The 20,168-nt window shown below is 37.5% G+C and overlaps 1 protein-coding gene across 2 annotated transcripts in view; it reads right to left on the bottom strand.

Annotated features, from left to right (window-relative positions):
* The window catches only part of LOC150102964 (rho GTPase-activating protein 44-like), a 521,092-nt gene that overhangs the window by 93,051 nt on the left and 407,873 nt on the right, over window positions 1-20,168 (bottom strand). For both annotated transcript variants that reach the window (XM_090397793.1, XM_090397795.1), the window contains exon 12: window positions 18,195-18,275. In XM_090397793.1, the coding sequence (XP_090253919.1) occupies window positions 18,195-18,275 (81 nt within the window). The remainder of the gene's footprint in view (window positions 1-18,194; window positions 18,276-20,168) is intronic.

Below are 20,168 nucleotides of genomic sequence, written 5' to 3' on the forward strand. Positions count from 1 at the left end.
CCCTATTCAATATTTTTATTTGAGAGACTAGATTCTACACTTGGTCATTCTCATGCTAACTCACCTCATGGATGCCTTCACATAAACTCATGTGCTTCCACTCTAATTGCTTAAGTTTTCCTGAATTTGTGCTTCAGCATGCTCGGTGAACAAAGCTCTCTAGACATCTAACACCAAAAACATTTAGATGCAGTCCATCGGCAATTACAAATCGTGCTTTTCATCAAATACAGACCACAGATCCGACATCATTTCTTCTGCACAACCTATGTACTGATTCATTTGCTACCAACACACTCCTCCTCCTCCTCAGTTCGCCTCTATCATAGCATGGCAAGAGAGTTACATTTGTCACCTTCTAATTTTTCAGTTTTGCTTCATCTAACAACTCCTTTACATCCTCCCTCATAGAATACTTCCTGCCTCTCAGATCATTTGTGCCAACCAAGATAATAAGTTCTTTCACCTTACCTTTTTTGCATCTGGATGGCACGACTAATATCATGAATTTTTGCACCAGGGAAACACGATTTTGTTGCACTTTCATTAAGTATTCCCCTGATTATTAAGTCTCCATATATTATTTTTTACATAACTTGTTTTTCTTGTTTGTTCGCTCAGTCTCTATTATTACTTCAGATCACCTACTTCTTTCTCTTCTTAGCCCTGGCCAACTTGCCGCTTCTGCAACTTTTCAATTTTGTGCTTTGTCCTGTAAAAGATAACATTCAAAACATTTAATACACATTCTCTCTTTAATTTCAATTTCTTTCCACATATCCTTTAATTTTCATGATGAATACGTCTCACACTGCACTGCACAAAATCCTGCAAATTCAAATCACCTGACAACATTGTCTTTGCACCACTGTTCTACCACACGTTGGCACAGTATAATAAGACAAGGATGCAACAATCTCCAGTGTTATTTATCATCCATATGATTACATTATGAAGGAAAGTGGCCTTAAACCTGATATCAAAACTGGATATGTTAATCTCTGTCCTTTACTTGATGCAGGTGATGTTATACTTTTAAATAAATCCAGTATAAGCATTCAGAAATCCTTAAGTAAACTGAACAACTACTGTAACAGATTTGTCATGAAGAAAAAATAAAAATAAAAAACCTGTGAAACAAGCAGGAACATGGAAAATATCATCATCATCAACTTCCTGATATATATCCTGTACACCCCTTCAAAGGGGTGTACAGGATATGATAGTACTACATGAAAAATTTACATAATTATTAACTTCCTATCTTCAATTTTCCTAAAAATCAAGACTCCAACATTATCAGATCTTATATTTCTATCTTCTAAGGCACTTTTAACTGTATAAATCCACCTATATCTTGGTCTTCCTCTGGGTCTTTTCCCTGACGAAATGGCAGAGAACACTTGTTTTGCTAATCTTTCCTCTCATATTCTGTTTAAGAGACCATACCATCTGAGATTAGCTCTGCTAACACATTCCTGGATGCTGACAGTGACAAGTTCTTTCCTGATATTCTCGTTTTCAATATGTGCCATTGATGCCATCTGTTCATGCCCCTAATCTTTCTCAGGACTCTCATATCTGCATTCTCTAGTCTTTGGTCAAGTGTTTTACTTCTGACCCAGCTTTCAGATCCATAAGTTAAAACTGGCTTGAATACTGTCTTGTATACAGCTAATTTAGTGTTTTGACTAATTTCTCTCTATTCCATATAAATTTATTCAGTTGACTTCCTACCATACCAGCTTTGTTGATTCTGTTGTCTATTTCCATATTTAATTTACCATCTTCACTAAAAATTGCGCCTAAGTAGCTGGAATGTTTTACTTGTTCTATAGGTTCTCCATTCACAATGCCGTTGATATTTTCAATGTTTCTGCCTATTTTCATTGTCTTTGTCTTTTGAATGCTGACATTCATACCACATCTACTACAAAAGTTATTCAATTCAGTCAAGGAATCTTGCAGATTTATTTAGAAGTATAACATCATCCGCATAAAGCAAAGAGCTGAGATTAATATCTCCAATTTTGATGTCAGGTTTAATACCACTTTCCTTCATAATGTAATCCATATAGATAACGAATAACACAGGGGATAACGTGCATTCATGTCTGACACCAGATTTAAAATTAAACCACCGTCCTTCTATTCTAACTGCTGATTACAACTCAAATAAAGACTAAGCATTGCTTAATATAATGCTCCATTGACACTATATAACTGTAGGGTTTTGAATAGCTTCTCTCTTGGCACCTTGCCATAAGCCTTTTCCAGATCTACAAAACTTAAATGCAGATCTTTGTTATATTCTCAACTATCTGTCGTAAAGTAAAAATCTGATCCTGACAACCTCTATTTGGCCTCAATCTAGCTTGATCTTCACCAAGTTTCTCTTCCACAATCCTTCTCAACCGTTTCTCGGAAGTATACTTTCATATACAGTGGTACCTTGGTTTGCAAGCATAATTCTTTCCGGAAACGTGCTCGTAATCCAAAGCACTCATATATCAAAGCGAATTTCCCCATAAGAAATAATAGAAACTCAGATGATTCGTTCCAAAACTCAAAAATATTCATATAAAAATGATTAATACAAAATACATAAAGTAATCAAATTTATTAATTACATTACAATTAATTACAGTAAATACAATTAACTCTATTGGGTAGGACGACTTTCATTGTCACTAATGAAATCACTGCTATCTGTCTCATCGCAATTAAAAACTTCCTGCGGCAGGTAACACTCAGAAACCATGAGCTTCTGAAACTCGGCAACGAATGCCACAGCTGCCTTTGCATCCAAACTCGCAGCCTCTCTATGCCTCACAACATTATGGATGCACTTCTTTCAACTCTTTTCTTCATTGGGGGTCATTGTCGTAGTACAGTTAATAAAGAACAGTCACTACATTTGGACACAAAATAAAAAAATGCTTTATGCGCGCACACACACACACACACACACATGGTCACAACGCTAGCATGAATGTTGACTATAGGAATGAGGTATGCCGACTGAGACCCCCACATGCAAGATGATTACCCACAATCCCGAGCGGCTTGTGATCATGTGACGCTCGGCAGACAAAGCGTATAGGTAATACAGTACTCGTATTGCAAGACGCTCATTTATCAAGTTAAAATTTATTAAAAATTTTTGCTCGTCTTGCGAAACACTCGCAGACCAAGTTACTCCCAATCTAAGGTACCACTGTATCTTACCAGGAACACTCAATAGAGAAATATTTCTGTAATTCTAACATTCGGTTTTATTTTCCTTTTTATATATGGGTACTATGAGAGCTCTACTCCAATCATCTGGAATTCGTCCCTCTGTCCAGGCTTTCTGAACTATGCAGTGCAGCCACTGTAAGACTCTTATACTACCATACTTCAGCATTTCTGGTCGAATATCATCTACTCCTGCTGCCTTTCCACATTTTAGGCTTTTGATGAATTTTTCTACTTCAAGTATGGATATGTATTCCTGACTGCATGCCTGGTCAGTGTTTTTTACCACTGTGCTGTCATCACTGCTTATTTCATTTAACAATTTTTCAATGTAATTACTCCATACTTCAAGGATATCTTTTTCTCCTGTATTCATGTCACCTTTATCATCTCTAACTCCTTTTACAGCACTCTTTCCTCCATTTCTGAGCTTCTTCAACAACCTCCAGAATATCTTGCCACCTTCTTAATATTTATTTTCTGTGTTCTTACCAAAGTCCTCTCATGACTTTTGTTTAGCTAGTTTTACACAGTGTTTAGCTTTCTTACATTTGTCTCTGTATTCTCTAAGAGCACAAGCTGACTTATTTGCCAGGAACTTTTGATATGCTTCCTTCTTTTCTGTCACTGCCTTTTTCACTTCATTTGTCCAGCATGGAGTTCTGATTTTTCTATCCTTACAGACAACCTCACCACACACCTCTCTGGCTGAATCAATCAGTGTTTTCTTCAGGGCTTGCCACTGAATCTCCAAGGTATGATTCTTGTTCTCAAACTCTTTCATTTTTTCTTCAATACTCTTTGTGTACTTTAATCTACAGTTCACATCTGAGAGCTGCTCAACTTTTATTCACTTTAAAACTTTCTTACGTGTTATTCTTTTCAATATGAAATTCAATTTTATCCTGCTCAAGACTAAATAGTGATCACTTCCAATTTCAAATCCTCTGTACACTCTGGTGTCCTGCATCAGGGAGAAAACATTGCTATCAACAATAACATAGTCAATGAGACTTTTTCTTATTCCTTGCTTCTTCTCTGCATGTGAATTTGTGCACATTTTTATGTTGGAACATGGTATCAGTAATAACCAGTCCGTGTCCTGAGCAGAAATCCAACAGGTATTTGTCATTATTATTAGCTTTGCTCTTTACTACAAATTTTCCCAAAATATTTTTGTATGTCTGACAATCATTTCTTACTTTACTATTTAGATCCCCAACAAGGACCAACTTTTCCTTTTTCATTGTGTCAGTTGCTTTCTCTAATGCCTCAAAAAATTCCTCTACTTCTACCTTAGTAGAACCTTCTGTGGGACTATAGGCACAAATAAGTTTCATTTGCCAACATCACTCTTTTTGAGACTGCCTGCCATTCAAGAATACTAGCCTCGAATTTAGTGTTGAATACTATGACTACTCCTTCTTTTCCTTGATTGTCATTGCCTGAATATAATATTTTGTATTTATTGTTCAAAAAGATCTTATCAGTTTTTGCCTTTTTTGTTTCAGTCACCCCTATTATGTCGATCTGGTACTTATCCATTTCCTCAGCTAGATCCAATTCTTTGCCATTCAGGCTTCTTATGTTGATAGTACTGATCTTGAACTCTGATGATATTGAGTTGGCGTGGGTTTTTGGATTTGTTCCAATAGCTGACTTTTCGCTGTTTGGCGTGGTTCCCTTGCAAAAACAAGGAGCCTTCTTTAACCGGGCATCGCCTTAGCCAACATGAAATTCTGCCATGTGTATCAACATCATTTTTTAATTTGGTTTAAGCCAATAAGAATACAATTTGGTTGGCTAAATCCCACACTGCCAGCCCATCCTCATTCGTTCAGTATCCTCACCTTCTTGTGGTGTGCCATAACAGGGTGCATCACAAGAAGGTGAGGATTGGACATTTAGTCAGAATCCCTGATCGGTTTTTCGCATTCCTTTAAAGGCTATGTGGAGGTCTCCTCTCAGTTATATAGACATTAACTGTATTTTCAATGGAGAACCTATAGACCAAAGGGCTGAAAAATTGCCCTATTCCATATATAATGCAATTTTCAAACCAATAACATATCGAAGAGATGGGTAGAAATAACTGTTGATGAAAGATTGGAGGCCACAGAGACTGTCCTGAGAAAAAATTACAGGACTGGGCAGGTGGCATCAATAGCAGAATCTTATTAAAATAAAGATATTGGACCTGCTCACAAATTAAGAAATGGGTGAAGAAACCTAATCTCAGGTGGTAAGGTCAAAATGGATGTTTAGCAGGAAAAAGAGCCAGAAGAAGACCAAGATATAGGTGAACTGATGCAGTTTGAAGTACTTTAGAAGACTGAAATATATGATCTGTCAATACTGGAAACCTAATAAACTGGAAGAAAAACTGTTGATAAGATGTTAGTAATAAAGTAAACTTATGTAATACTATCATAATATTACCCCCTCCCCTCTCCTTGAGGGTACATATCAGTAAATTGATGATGATGATAAAGCATAAACCAAACATAAGTCAATGTTTCATAGGATTAATCACTGGCCTTGCTATGAATTAATGCACATTACAGAATACTGTTCTAAAATACAACAAACTATTAAATGTCTTGATGACGGCCTTCTTCTTCTTCTGCATCTTAGGTGGTGTTAAGGCAATTTGACTTAAAACTTTAGAAACAATATTTTACGCAAAAATAACTGTTTTAATGAATCATGAAAAGAATTCATTAAAAATTATCAGTGTATTGTTTTTTGAATATTTCTTTCTTTTTTACAATGAATTTATCCAGTGAATGACTGCCATTCAATAAAATGTCTTCTGATGAACTGTTTGAGGTTCTTTTCAATGTAGTAGTAGTTCAGCTTCAGATGACCTGTAAGTGGTGGTGATGCATATAGTGTATGAAGGAGTTAATTTTCTGGGATCCATTTTTTAAATTGGGTTTTGTTTTGTGGGAGTTGGTTTTCCCGCTTTTTGATATTGGGTTTTTTTTTTATAGTAATAAAGATTTTATAAAAATCTATATTACTGTCAAAATTATTATGATTTGCATGTTTTTTTTTTATCTCTGCAGAGGAATTAAAGAGTAGTGGCATGTACTATGAATAAAAAACCCACAGGCATGCTTCTCACAAATAAAAAAAGAGAGATATCATAGTCTTATGCCAGACATAAGACATAAATTGAAAACCTTGCTATAGTGGCCAACCATGGCAACATCCACTTCATGCCTCCAAAAAGCAAGGTTATAGTGTTTTTCTGGATCAAGAAAGTCTTCAACTACTTAGGGATCTAGTTGCATTCCCTTCAACTAGGGAAGATATAACTCTTTGGGCAATACTTGCCAGAGCTCTATTTATGGAAATAAGCCACATCAAGGAAATTTTGGGTGAGATTAATTGGTTGGGAGAGACTGTATGTGAATATAATCTCTTTTATTTTAGTCAATTTGGCTGCTCCATTGAAAAGAGGATTATCAACCAAAGCTATACCTGATATGGATTGCCAGGTTATGAAACGCACATGACCTGTAAGTGGTGGTGATGCATATAGTGTATGAAGAAGTTAATTTTCTGAGATCCATTTTTTAAATTGGGTTTTGTTTTGTGGGAGGCACATGTCAAAACTCAATATAGATGGAATATATAACTACAGGATCAGGTTTTGATATGAACCCCACCCCCCCCCCCCCCCACCCCCCCCCCCCCCCACCCCCCCCCCCCCCCACCCCCCCCCCCCCCCACCCCCCCCCCCCCCCACCCCCCCCCCCCCCCACCCCCCCCCCCCCCCACCCCCCCCCCCCCCCACCCCCCCCCCCCCCCACCCCCCCCCCCCCCCACCCCCCCCCCCCCCCACCCCCCCCCCCCCCCACCCCCCCCCCCCCCCACCCCCCCCCCCCCCCACCCCCCCCCCCCCCCACCCCCCCCCCCCCCCACCCCCCCCCCCCCCCACCCCCCCCCCCCCCCACCCCCCCCCCCCCCCACCCCCCCCCCCCCCCACCCCCCCCCCCCCCCACCCCCCCCCCCCCCCACCCCCCCCCCCCCCCACCCCCCCCCCCCCCCACCCCCCCCCCCCCCCACCCCCCCCCCCCCCCACCCCCCCCCCCCCCCACCCCCCCCCCCCCCCACCCCCCCCCCCCCCCACCCCCCCCCCCCCCCACCCCCCCCCCCCCCCAAAGCATTTTTCATGAATAAATATTTTATAGTGGAAATATTCTCAGGAGAATAATATTCGTGAATATGTCGAAAAGCTCAGACCCAGAATGCCTAATAACATCTGTGTAGCAAATGTTAGTGACCAAGCCGTGTAATTTTAAACGTGGAAGTATTCATGAATTATCGTTAATTTTCACACATCAAAACCTTTCAACATTTGGGAAAGGGAATACAGCTGTTTATGACCGGTCATAAAAATTGCCTGCAAGCAGATTTAACAATGGGTGGCATATCCTCTGTTCTCAAAACTAAATGAAATAACATCTGTGTTGCAAATGTCAGTGACCAAGTGGCATATTTTTAAACACGGAAATATTCATGAATTATTGTTAATTTTCACACATCGAAATCTTTCAACATTCGGGAAAGGGAATACTGCTGTTTATGACCAGTCATAAAAATTGCCTGCAAGCCGATTACAACAATGGGCAGCGTATCCTATGTTCTCAAAACTGAATGAAATAACATCTGTGTTGCAAATGTTAGTGACAAGTAAGCAAGGAAGTATAAAGAAAATTTTTCCACTAAAACTGAAGATCAAGATAGTCTGTATCCGGTTCTCAAATCAAGTAATACTGAATACTTTCTTCACAAGTTTGTATTGTAGGGTGAAAGTTTCGATACTGTAGTGCCGTGATTTTTTAAAAGTAATAGGCCTGCAGATTTAAATTTTAATATGAATAAGAGACAAGGGACTTTATTTAATTTTGGTATTAAGAAATCTCTTACTGAAGGTGTTTGTGATGTGAGTGAGTCATCCACCAACAGCCTACAATGCGATCTCCAGGATGTACAAAAGGAGGGGAAAACTACCAGCACACAGGAGAAAAAGTCTGCATTCACTCGTAAGTACTTATAATAACATTATAAATTTTTGGTGATCAGAATGGGATATGTCAATGAAAAGCAACACAAATTAATTTAATGATGTTTATGTTTAATTGATGTTTAATTAATTAATAATTAATGATCAATTATTAATTAATAATAAAAAATCAGCTAACAATTTATTATCAATTAACACATTACAAAATAATCGAGGTGTTCCATGAAAATTTCAGGATTTGTGAAGTGTTCTGTCATAGGAAAAGCTGTTATAGCAGAACCCGCAACAGTTCCACTGTAGAAACTTTCCTATTGTTTTGGCTTTGTAAGCTTGTCTGATTTCTGAGATGTTGAAGACTTTTCTTTGTCAGGTTTATATTTATCTATTGATTTAGGAAAGTGTGAATGGCCAGTGTCCATCTCTTCTAGAAAAATGCTCAATATGTCATCTGATGTGTCAGAAATATTTTGGTGAATTTAGTTTACTTTCAGTGAATACAGAAGTGTCTGTTTTTTCTCTGGGGATGTATTGCAGTAACCTTGCCATATTTTTTTTGACAAGTAGGTTCTCATCAAATGGGATCATCTCTGGAGTTGTTTCAGAAGTGAGACTGTAAGTGGTCCAACCAACATACTTACATAGAAGCACTCACAATCATAAAGTACAGGCATGGAGAAATTATCACATGGTGGAATAAACACGGGCTTAAGTTGCTATTGATATTTTATTAATTATCATTTTTTCAGTATAAGGAGATTTTTTAAGATAGATATAGTGGTGGTGGCAGTTAGATTCCTCTTTGCCTCCTGATATGATATATTTTGTTCTGTTTTTATCTTTTGTTTTTTTCTAAGTGTTACTGACATGATGTTTCCACAAGGATATTACCAAATTGTATTTTTTAACTATTCTGGGAGATCCTGCTATTCTTTTAAACCCTTTTGAAAATAAAGAAGGGTGACATTCAGTCAATTGGCTTTTCACCCATTGCATGAATAATGAGAAAAACTAGTACATTTAATACTATTGTCACATCTTTTGTTTTTTTACTTCTGTAATCAGGTGATATACCTATGGTATAATTACTGGTCGGGACCTTGTTAGGAGGCCCTGAAACATAAGAAGATGAAGAATTCTTGCTGAAAAGATTTTTTGTTTAGTGCCAGAGCTCCCCCAACAATGGAGCCACACATGGATGCCTGCTCACCAACAAGCAATGACTGTACTTAGGAGAGGAACACCGGGGCTATACCAGTACCACAGCAAGCTTTTGGCTCTGATCCTGGACCATCATGTGGGCGACTTATTGCAACATTGTTGACCCTTGCAGGCAAGCCGACTAACTGATTGATCCTGACTGGGCCATCCAGGACTGCCGGTCTTGCTGATGCAGAGGCCAAAGTAGTGCAAAACCCAGGATCACTCTTTCTGTATGCCCATGGGTTGCACACGTGGCAAACACACTGCTGGATCCCAGTGATGGTGATGTGGAAGTGACTCAGAAGAAGCAGAGCAAAGAATATGGGAAGAAAAACAAAGAAAAAGAGGAAGAATGAAAAGGACTACTATCATCAGTGGGAGGTCTGCCCTACAAGAAAGGATGTTCTGGAGGTGGGAAATCCTGATCTAGATAGCATTGAATATATATATATATTTATTTATTCTGTTTATAATCAGGACATATTTTGTACGTAAAATGTGTCATTTTAGTCACCTGAAAGAATACCAACAATGGAAATGTATCATTTATTGCATGCAGTATTCATATTGAGATTAAAGATGAATCACATATTTAAAAATACAATTCTAAGTGTCACATCAAGAAATAATAATGTTTATTTACCGTAAACAGTGGTACGGAGAGAGTTGCTTATCAACACAGAAAAGAATTAAACAATATTTACATAATGCAAAGGACAGCATTAGCATGCAAATCAAATGAACACAGAAATTAAAATTTCAAACCATGAAATTATAAATAACTCCATTACTGCATAGGGTAGTCATATAGATTTTATAATCAAGTGGTCAACTGAAAATATTCAATCGTTATGTTCCATAAAACAAATTAAAATCATATGATAATCTGAATTAAATTAATACCCCCCCCCCAAATGCAGTGGTTCTCTGGAAAAAAAAAATTCTCCTCCTCAAGCATTAGGTATTAGCTTATTCCACTTTCACCAGTCTTTCCATCTTGGAGCTGGTCTTCTCCCCCCCCCCCCCCCCCATGGTCTATATTTTTCCACAGCACTTGAGAGCCAACATATTTCCATCCTAAGTAGATGCTCTCTTCTGATGTCTTCATTTCTTACATAGTCCAATTCTGTGCATCCTTTAATTACACTTAAAAATCTCATTTCTGCAGCTTGTATTTTATTTTCATCTTTCATTTTAACGGTCCATATTTCTAAACCGTATAATAGTGGGAGTGGCCATTACTTTATAAAATATTAGTTGAGTTTCTTTTTTTTTTTTTTTTTTTTTTTTATTCAGTCCTTTTTGATTGCCCCATAGAATTTCTGAAATTTCTTTATTTTTTTATCTATATCTTTATCTTTTAAATATGTTATTATGCAGCCTAAATGATTAAACTGTGTCACCTGTTCTATTATTTTATTTTCTGTGACTATTTTTGATTTATCATGATCTTGATTTTTAAATGCCATGAATTTTGTTTTCTTTTGTGAAATTTTTAATTCTATTGTTGGCTTATTTTGTTTAATCCATAAAATGATTTTTGAAGGTCATCTGCATTGTCATATAATATAAAATTATCTGCATATAGCATTGTATTGATAACAGTTGTTTTGGTTAACAGGATACCATGTTTTATGAATGATATATGCACGTAAACACAAGAAAGATATTTAATTAACTAAATATTTCGGTCTGGAAATAGCAGACCATCCTCAGTGGTATTACAAGAATAGTTTTAAAAAAAAAATACAAGCTAGAATACTAACAATAGATCGTTAAAAATAGAACACGTCGCGTGATGTTATATCACTAAGTATGAAATGGAATATTTTGAAGTAGAGACATGATTGAAGGAAAAAAAAAAAATTAATGAGTAATCTTGATTAGACTTTCCCAGATTTTTGAAATTAGATATACAGTCATTACGATTCAGGTTGGGACGATGGAGCAAGGCCTCCATGCTTTCCTTGAACAAACGTTCGAACCTATAACGGGATCTATGTAAGAGGCGAGTCCTGGACCAAAAAGATGCTGTGGTCAGTTTCAATCCCGTGTTGAGCCAATCCAGACTTTTCAGGTTTGTTATGAAGAATGGAGGAGTGATGTTCTTGGATTCTTTATTCCATGTTTTATTGTTGTTATTCATATTTTAATAATTAGAGCAATATATATATGTTCATGTTATTTACTGACTGAATTTCGAGAATTAGAAAAACAAATTAATTTAATTTAACATACAACATGTTTTGTCGGAATGCTGACTTCTTCAGGAGTGAGAACATTAAAAGCAAACATAAAAAACACTGTAAAGAAAGATTGTACCACTACAAAAACAGAATATGAACTGGAATTAAGTTTGAACTGAAGCTAAGCTACAGTCCAGGCTAAAGTTCTATTGTTAGGCATCTGAGAGCATGTGACTTCACGAGAGCGCCAGTATCTGATAGCAGAGCTATGTGAGTCTGGCAAACTATAACTAAGGTTACTGTTTATGTGAGAAAATTCAGGAACAATTGCTTTGGATTCAACTATGCGGTGTTCTACTTCATTGTGGCATGTATCAATGTTTTGATGATGTTTTCCAGTCTATTTTGTGTTGGCAGCCTTCATTATTTGTGTTCACTGAGAACAAGACATGGCTTGAGAGGGTGCTTGCCCTGGTTCTACTATAAGCGATGTCTCTCTGATGTTCTTCGAGATGCAGGATGATGGACTTCTCAGTTTGGCCATAGTCACATATAATTTTATATACACCTGGAAACTGAAGATGGCTGTGAACCTGTTTGGGTTGGCTTAGAATTGATCTGAGTTTAGGAAGAGTGGAAAAGCACATTTTTATATTAATTTTTTTTCAAAATTCTTCTTAATTTCTTGGAGAGCGAACTGATGTATTGTAAAGAGATATAACCCTTGGGGGTGTCCTGTGTCTCTGTGTTGTTTCGAGGACGGCGGTATATTGTTTATTGATAGTTTTTGAAGAGTAGCCATTATTTGTGAAGGTTCTTGCTGTAGTTCATTTTTCAGCTCCTCCTCATCTGACAATACAGACCCAGCACAATGAGCCAGAGTGAAGATGATACCTAACTTCAGTGCTGGATAGTGTGAGGATGCATGCAGGTATCTATCCATGTGCATTGATTTTCTGAAGATCAAGATTTTTAAAAAGTCAGACATCTTAATAAGTTTGATGTCTAAAAACAACAGAAATCCATTTTCTTCAATTTCGATGGTAAACTTGATGTCTGGGTGGAAGTTGTTTAAGTGATTTAAACAAATGTGAAGATTATCTATACTGTATTCCCAAATAAGGAATATGTCATCCTCATAAGGGAGCCAGATTTTAGGTTTAAGTGTAGCAGTAGAGATGACCTTTTCTTCAAAATCCTCGAAAAAAATGTTAGCTAGTACTGGAGACAGAGGGCTGCCCTTTACTAATCCCTTATTTTGTTTATAAATTTTTTCTTCAAACTTAAAGTAGACTGAATTAATACAATGTGACATCTTTTTTGAGATCGTGTTACTTAAAATACACCTTTTGAGCTGTAACATTTGTAAAGAGTGCCACCACATCAAAGCTCACCATAATATCTGAATTCTTGAGCTTTGTATTTTTAATTTTAGATACAAAGTCCATTGAATTTTTAATGTAAGAAGGAGATTTTCCTGCTAAACTTTTTAAGGAGGATGTTAGATATGTTGATAACTTATATGTAGGTGACTCAATACTATCCACAATTGGCCTTAGTGGACAATTTTATTTATGTACCTTTGGAAGGCAGTATAATCTGGGGATGAGTGAATGTAGAGAACGAAGAGAAAGGCATATGTTTCTTGAAGTTCCATGGTCTTTTTTAGAAGGTTGTTGGTTCTATTACGTATCTCTCTCTCCTTGGGTTTCTCTCTAGCTCCGAGTATGTGTCTGACTCTAATAACACTAAGATTTTGTTACGGTAATCTGTTTTATTTAGGACGAGAGTTGCATTACCCTTGTCAGCTTGGAGAATGATAACATCTTTGTTCTTCATAAGTTTTTTAATGGTTAGTCTTTCACCAGAAGAAATGTTGTCAACTGGGGGTTTTGCGTTGTTGATTGCAAATATGGCCTCCATGCGAAGTAAATTCACCTCTGCAGTAGGAAGTAGTGAAGTAGCTTTCTCTATCTTAGTGAGAAACAATTCTCTAGGAATTGTTTTAGGTGAAAGGACAAAATTGAGACCTTTTGAGAGAACATGTTCTTCTTCAAGACTAACGTTGTGTCATCCTGTCTTGCTGACTGATCCAATTATAATGATTATAATAAATTTAGTTTAATCCTTTATCCAAGTGTGAGCAAACAAAGTTTGCGCCTGAAAGTATCTTCAGGACTGGGGTAAGGTGGTACAACATCAGGGCACTCCTTGCAAAGGTGGATGGTTAGTTGAACTTATCCTTACTTCTTTAAATTCCGTTTTTTATTTGTCAGATGTTGATTGACACTGATTCGAATATAAAGAAATTTATATTATCCTGCGCCACCTTATATTCAGATCAGTCTATATAATATAGAGGAATCAATCATCAACTAACGTTTGCAATCTCACTTTTCTACAGGCCGAGGTTAATATTATCATTTAAGGCTTCCGCAAGGTCCGATAAATTTTTTATGAGTGGTGCAATGAAAGGAAATCAGGCAAACATCAAATTGAATTCAATAAAACATAACATTTAATGCAGGGTTATATAACATATACATCTAAGCATAACTTTCTAAACAAGATAATGCAATTGAACAAATCCAAAATATCTCTGAGATACAGATAGCTGTTCAGTTAGGTTTTAAGATTAAAGCCAAAATTCTTAGATCTTATTATTCAAGACATAAGCATTACTGTCACAACTTGTTTCTATTCTATCAGATGAATCATATTATCTACACATCAATTTTAGTTCTAGTGCTTAGAATAGATACAATGCATTAGGTGTCAAACATTCAACTCTCAAATTCTCTATATTCTGCCAATTAACAGAAAATAGTTCTCACAGTTCAAAATTCCAGAATTCACAATAAATATTTTTATAGTTGCGGTTCTCTAATTCACTTCTAGTCTATAAACACTTAATTGAATCACAAGGCAGTTATTAATTCAAGGGGGAAACACTTTAGTACTTCATTCTTTCGACTATATACAGTTAAAGGCCACAGCTAGGGTTAAAATATATTAGGTGGAATTAACTTTCACTTGCTTCACATTGGATGTAAAAAGGAAGTCTTACCAGGTTACAACTTCTGCACATTGAATTCACTTAGGCACATTTTCAAAATTCCTGTTAACTGATTACCGTGAGGAAACACAATTCAAAGAAACCTTCACTATGTTAACTGAAATACTAAACACTGAGCTACATAAGTCTTGACACATTAGATTTACGTCATGTACTAATTCCTTATCTTCCACTATGTATTAACTTCAGCTCTGCAACTTTCTTCCTCCAATCATTAGGAATCTATCATAATATCAAAATTCCATAGAAGTAGTTTTTAATGTCTATTTACTCCCGGTCCTTTTTTTGTCGATTTTTCCACATATCTCAACTCGCCCTTCATTATGCATGACCAGTCTCGTCGCTGTCCCTAAGCTTTCTCCCCTTGTTTTCTTTCGTTAACTGTTAACTTCTGTGGCTTGATGGATGTCAATCCCGTGGATTCTGATCCCGTCATCGGTATGAAAAAGACTTATTTTAAAGGTTAGCGAGCACTCAGCTCACCCTGATTAGGGCAATGCAGAAGCGCCTGAGCCGAAAGGTAGTGCAGCTTTCGGGCGCTTAGAAAACTCCTGAATGAGTTGCTTGGAATGAAAAGCTGCTTAGGTGAAAAAGTAGCGGTAGTGTTACGAAGCAATGTGGAAATATCTGGGATATCAGCATCGAGATGCAGGAGAGCATGTCATTGGGTGATCATGGAGAAGATGACTTGAGTATTCCTGAGGAATTTCTTAGTGTCAGCTTGGCTGGGGGTTCATCTTGCTAAAGGCTATTAGCATCTCCCCTAGTGAGGCAGCAAGAATCTGTGCAGAATTTTCACTGTAAGCTGTCGAGGCTACGGGTAAAATCCGCGGAGAGACCGCAGAAGCGTATGTTTTATCGGCAGGAACACTCCGCACTGTGACTTCCGGCGAAGGTTTCATGGCTTGAATCTCAGTGGGCGGAGCCAACGCCGCTCTTGTCTTCCGTAGGTTAGATGGGTGAATTGAGCAGCCTTTAAAATTTGCTGGATGGGGCCGCCACAATTCGCACATTTAGCAGGTGTAGACGATGATTTTGTGCAAGTGTGCGAGGGATGGTTGTCACCACACTTTACACACTTGTAATCTGCTTTACATAACTTTTGTGCATGCCCAAATTTTTGGCAGCGGTGGCATTGACCGGCGGATGCCTTTCTTCTGAGTGGTTCGGTCTTGATGACTAAGTTGCAGACTATAGTAAGGTCGTAAATTGCTCTGTGGTCTTTACTGATCTCCACTAAGACCAGAGGCATGGGGCGCTTGTCTGCGCGGTACATGCGCGAGATCTTAATTGGTTCAAGACCTTGTGATCTGAGGTCAGTAGCTATTTCATCAGTTGTTATGGTTTCTGCCAGACCTCTGATGACTACCTTAAGGTTTTTTTCGCTTTTCAGTTGGTAGGTGTGATATCGGACTTTCTGTTCATCCATAAGTCTGGTGAGCTGGCGGTAGTCCGTTTCTCCTTCGGGCTGTATGCGGACTCCATCATCGGTGTTTTTAGCTGATGAGAACTTGATGTTATTGTTCTTCATCGTCTCTGCAAGTGACGACCAGTTTTCTTTAGCTCTCAAGATTACTGGCGGAATCCTCTCTTTGGGTTGTGTCAATGTCCCTATTCTTTCATCAGCTAGCGCTGATGTATCCATTGGAGCTGTAGTTTCCGACGTCTGAGGTATTATTTCAGGATCTGTTGCAGGGGATTTTTTCTTTCTCTTCTTCCGTTTAACTTCCTGAAAGCTACTGGAGTTTGAAGGAGAGATGTCTTCAGTTGTTATTGCTGGCTCGCAAGCGTTGTCATGTGAAGGGTGAGGAAGTTTAGAGGGATGGGTATCCTCTGTCTCTGCTTCAAGGATCTGGTGTGCTCCGATTTTGTCTGGCCATTTTTTATGTAGCAAGTTGCCTAAATCCCTGAATAGCGTCAAAAGTTCCTGAAAATTGAGATCGTCGAAGGACTTGTCCATGGCTAGGCTTATGAAAATGAAATAGAACTAAAAGTCTTACCTGCTCTGTTTATCGAGCACGAACCTACGGTACAGTAGTCCGGACCTCTGGGCATCGACCGCGGTACAATAGTAAACTCCAGATCTTGATCTTGAACTGCTAAACTGCTGCGTTAAACACACCAATAAATCGCCTTCCAAAAAAAAAAAAAAAAAATCGGGATCCGGCCTCCAATCATTTTCTTTCGTTTTCCAATTAACTGCATTTATTCTTCCCGCCAAAATCCGGTTCTAGCCAGTTCAGCTTACATCTACAGGCTTCTCTCCATATCACAGCCGTTCACGTTCTAAGCACGCATTAACTAAAAACAACTCCGTTTCTCCTTTACTAGCCAATCAAATTCAATCAGAAGAATTACATAAAATCATATCAGCAGAATTCCACATATTTACATTCTATTTTAGAAATAACAAATAAAGAAATAATCCGTAATTCACATAAAATACAAATATGATAAATACAAATTCTTATAATATATATACACAGCTTCTTACAATATTAATACAGGAATAAATAAAATAAATTGAATGACATTTTGATACAGAGTCCTTTCATTACTAATACAAATCCCAAAATTATATAATTAAACAATAATAAACATACCCAAAGTATATGAATAATAATATATGAGTAAGAGATTAATCATCAAATAATATTTACAAGTGTTGCTTAAGTTATGGCAGATTATGTTAAATGTGAATGAAGTATTATAATTCTCAAATATCTTCATTCACAATTTAACACTAAGAATATACAATAATTGATTTATCACTAATCTTTTGAGGCCTTTGTGATGATTGTTAGGGGCAGACTGTTCTTGTGCTGATTTGAGCAAATTAAATTTCCTAATTAGCTTACATTTATTAATGTTCTGAGATCTTGAGGCCGAACATGTGCTTATCTCTTGAATGTAGTTCCATGACACGTAGTCTAAGGATGCCACTAATTGGTTTTCTAAAGATGATTTTTTCGTAAAGAGAAAAGCTAAATTGTTGGTATCACCCATTCTTTCTGATAAAAGTTCTAATTTTGCTTTTTTGTAAATTCTGTGTGTCCTTTCTGTTGTTATGACTTCCCTGAATTGTAAGAATTTCGGAATTATAGAAAAGAACTTACAACGTTTTAAGAAGATAAGCCTGTTAATAAAAAGTCTAATGCTTCTGAGGGTGTTCTGATAAGCTTTTATAAGTTCGATTATATCCTTGTCATATATATATATATATATACAATTTTTAATAAATAGTTAGGAAAGTAATAAAATTTCACTGCAATCTGTAGTTAAATAATTGCAACCAGACTACAATTAATACACATACACAGTTTGTTTCTCCATGTATATGAGATCATGAATGCCTTCTCTGTAGTTTGAATTATCACAGCCTACCACACTGCACAAGAATTTAAGCTAATTACTTCAGTGAAGAAATGTAAGAAAATATAATTAAGTTTAAAAAAATTACCTCAGGTTATCAAAGTGGACTTGTGGAAGACAGTTTGTGACGTGCCATGTAGCTTGCAACCTAGCATTATGCTCTTGAATCCTAGAACATTTTAATTGTTCATAAGAAATTTTAATAAATATTAAAAGGGACAAATTCAACTTAATGAAGGTATGATCTATAATTACTGATTAGATTTCTACAGTACAATTTATATTATCATAAATAATTATCATGTCCTGAAGGTGTGTGCAGCAGAACTGACTCCTATCCTATGCCGTCTGTAAACACTATCGTACTCCACTGATATATATATCCCAAAGCCTGGAAATTGGCCTATATTCAACCTATTCCCAAAAGGGAGACAAATCGCAGCCATTTAACTACCGCCCTATCTCACTCACCTCAATCCTATCCAAAGTGATGGAGAAAACCATCAATTCTCAACTACTACTACTCTACCTTGAAGGTACCCAGCTATTAAGCGACTACCAGTATGGATTCCGCCAATGCCGATCAACAGGTGACCTGCTCTCATATATCACCCATCTCTGGACATATACCATGGAAAAATTTGGCGAATTCCAAGTAGTTGCACTCGATATCTCTAAAGTCTTTGACCGGGTCTGGTAAAACCAAGTTCTGTCTTATTTTCCACAAAAAAGAACCATTTTCCCCCAGTATTATTTTTGATAACACTCAAATCCCTAGACAAAATGAAATTTCTCTTCTTGGAATTACCATGACATCCGGCCTCTCCTGGCATAAACACATCACAACCATTGCATCCTCAGCTTCCAAAAAACTAGGCTTTCTCTTTCGCTCAAGATGTTGCTTCACTTCAAAACAGCTGTTAACCTTATACAAATCGCAAATCCGCCCAGCTATTGAATACTGTTCTCACATTTGGAGTGGGGATCCTAAAAGCTCCCTCAAAATGCTTGACTCAATACAGAGAAGAGCAATTAGACTGATAAATGATCCATCTCTTACTGACTCACTCCCCCCCCCCCCCACACACACACTTTCACATAGACGTTTAGTCTCTGCAATTTGTATATTCTACAAATATTTTCAGGGAAAATGCTCATCTGAAACAACATCAATAATTCCTCCACTCTGTACTAAACCCATTGGAAGACATACAGCCACCTCCCAACATCCCTTCACAGTACACCTTGAAACCCACAGAACAAGTTTCTTTTCATCCTCCTTCATCCCTGCTACTGCTGTACTGTGGAACAGTCTTCCCCCTGAGGTATTTCCCAAGGAATACAATATACAGGTTTTCAAATCGAATGTTAACAAGTTCTTCTTTTCCCAACCCACTACCCATATACGGTACTAAAGTACTATAGGTTGACCAGCCAACCTCTCGTATGAGCCCAACATAAAAAAAATTAAAAAAAATCATGATAAATTGCCTAAAAGTACTGCCAGTATTGTAGCTTTGCAGGAGACTGATATATGGAGTAGTTCAAAACACTGCAATACTCCAAGAGTACTGTTTCCACACTCACCACACTCTTCAGACAAAATATCACACTCACCAACTATTCTCCATGGAAAAAAACCACTCTTATCCAGCTTCCAGGAATTACCTCTGGTCCCCTCCCCACATACATATACACAATTTATTCCACACTAATCTAAAAAAAAATACTTACCAACTTACATATCAAATTCACATCCCCAACCTCCTCTCTGTTGAACACAACATTCTGCATGCTGAATCCCCTTAATTTCTCTCCATACTTCATTTCTGAGACCAGAAACCACCTTAATCAATTGTCTTGAGACCCTCTCCAATATTCTCAACTACCTGAAAAACCACGTGACCAAATATGTACAGTAATTCATATATAGCGTGATTAATGTGTCATACAAACTCCACCTGCAGTATTCAATGGGTGGATTGAGTAGATCATCGATACTGTTGCCAGTCCCAAGTCTTGATAAAGGAGGAGGGTTTGGCAATGGGATAACAACCTATTC

Source organism: Typopeltis vanoorti, chromosome 9, assembly GCF_054136105.1.
Source record: "Typopeltis vanoorti isolate ZY-2024b chromosome 9, IOZ_Tvanoo_1.0, whole genome shotgun sequence".
Lineage (NCBI taxonomy): Eukaryota > Metazoa > Arthropoda > Arachnida > Uropygi > Thelyphonidae > Typopeltis > Typopeltis vanoorti.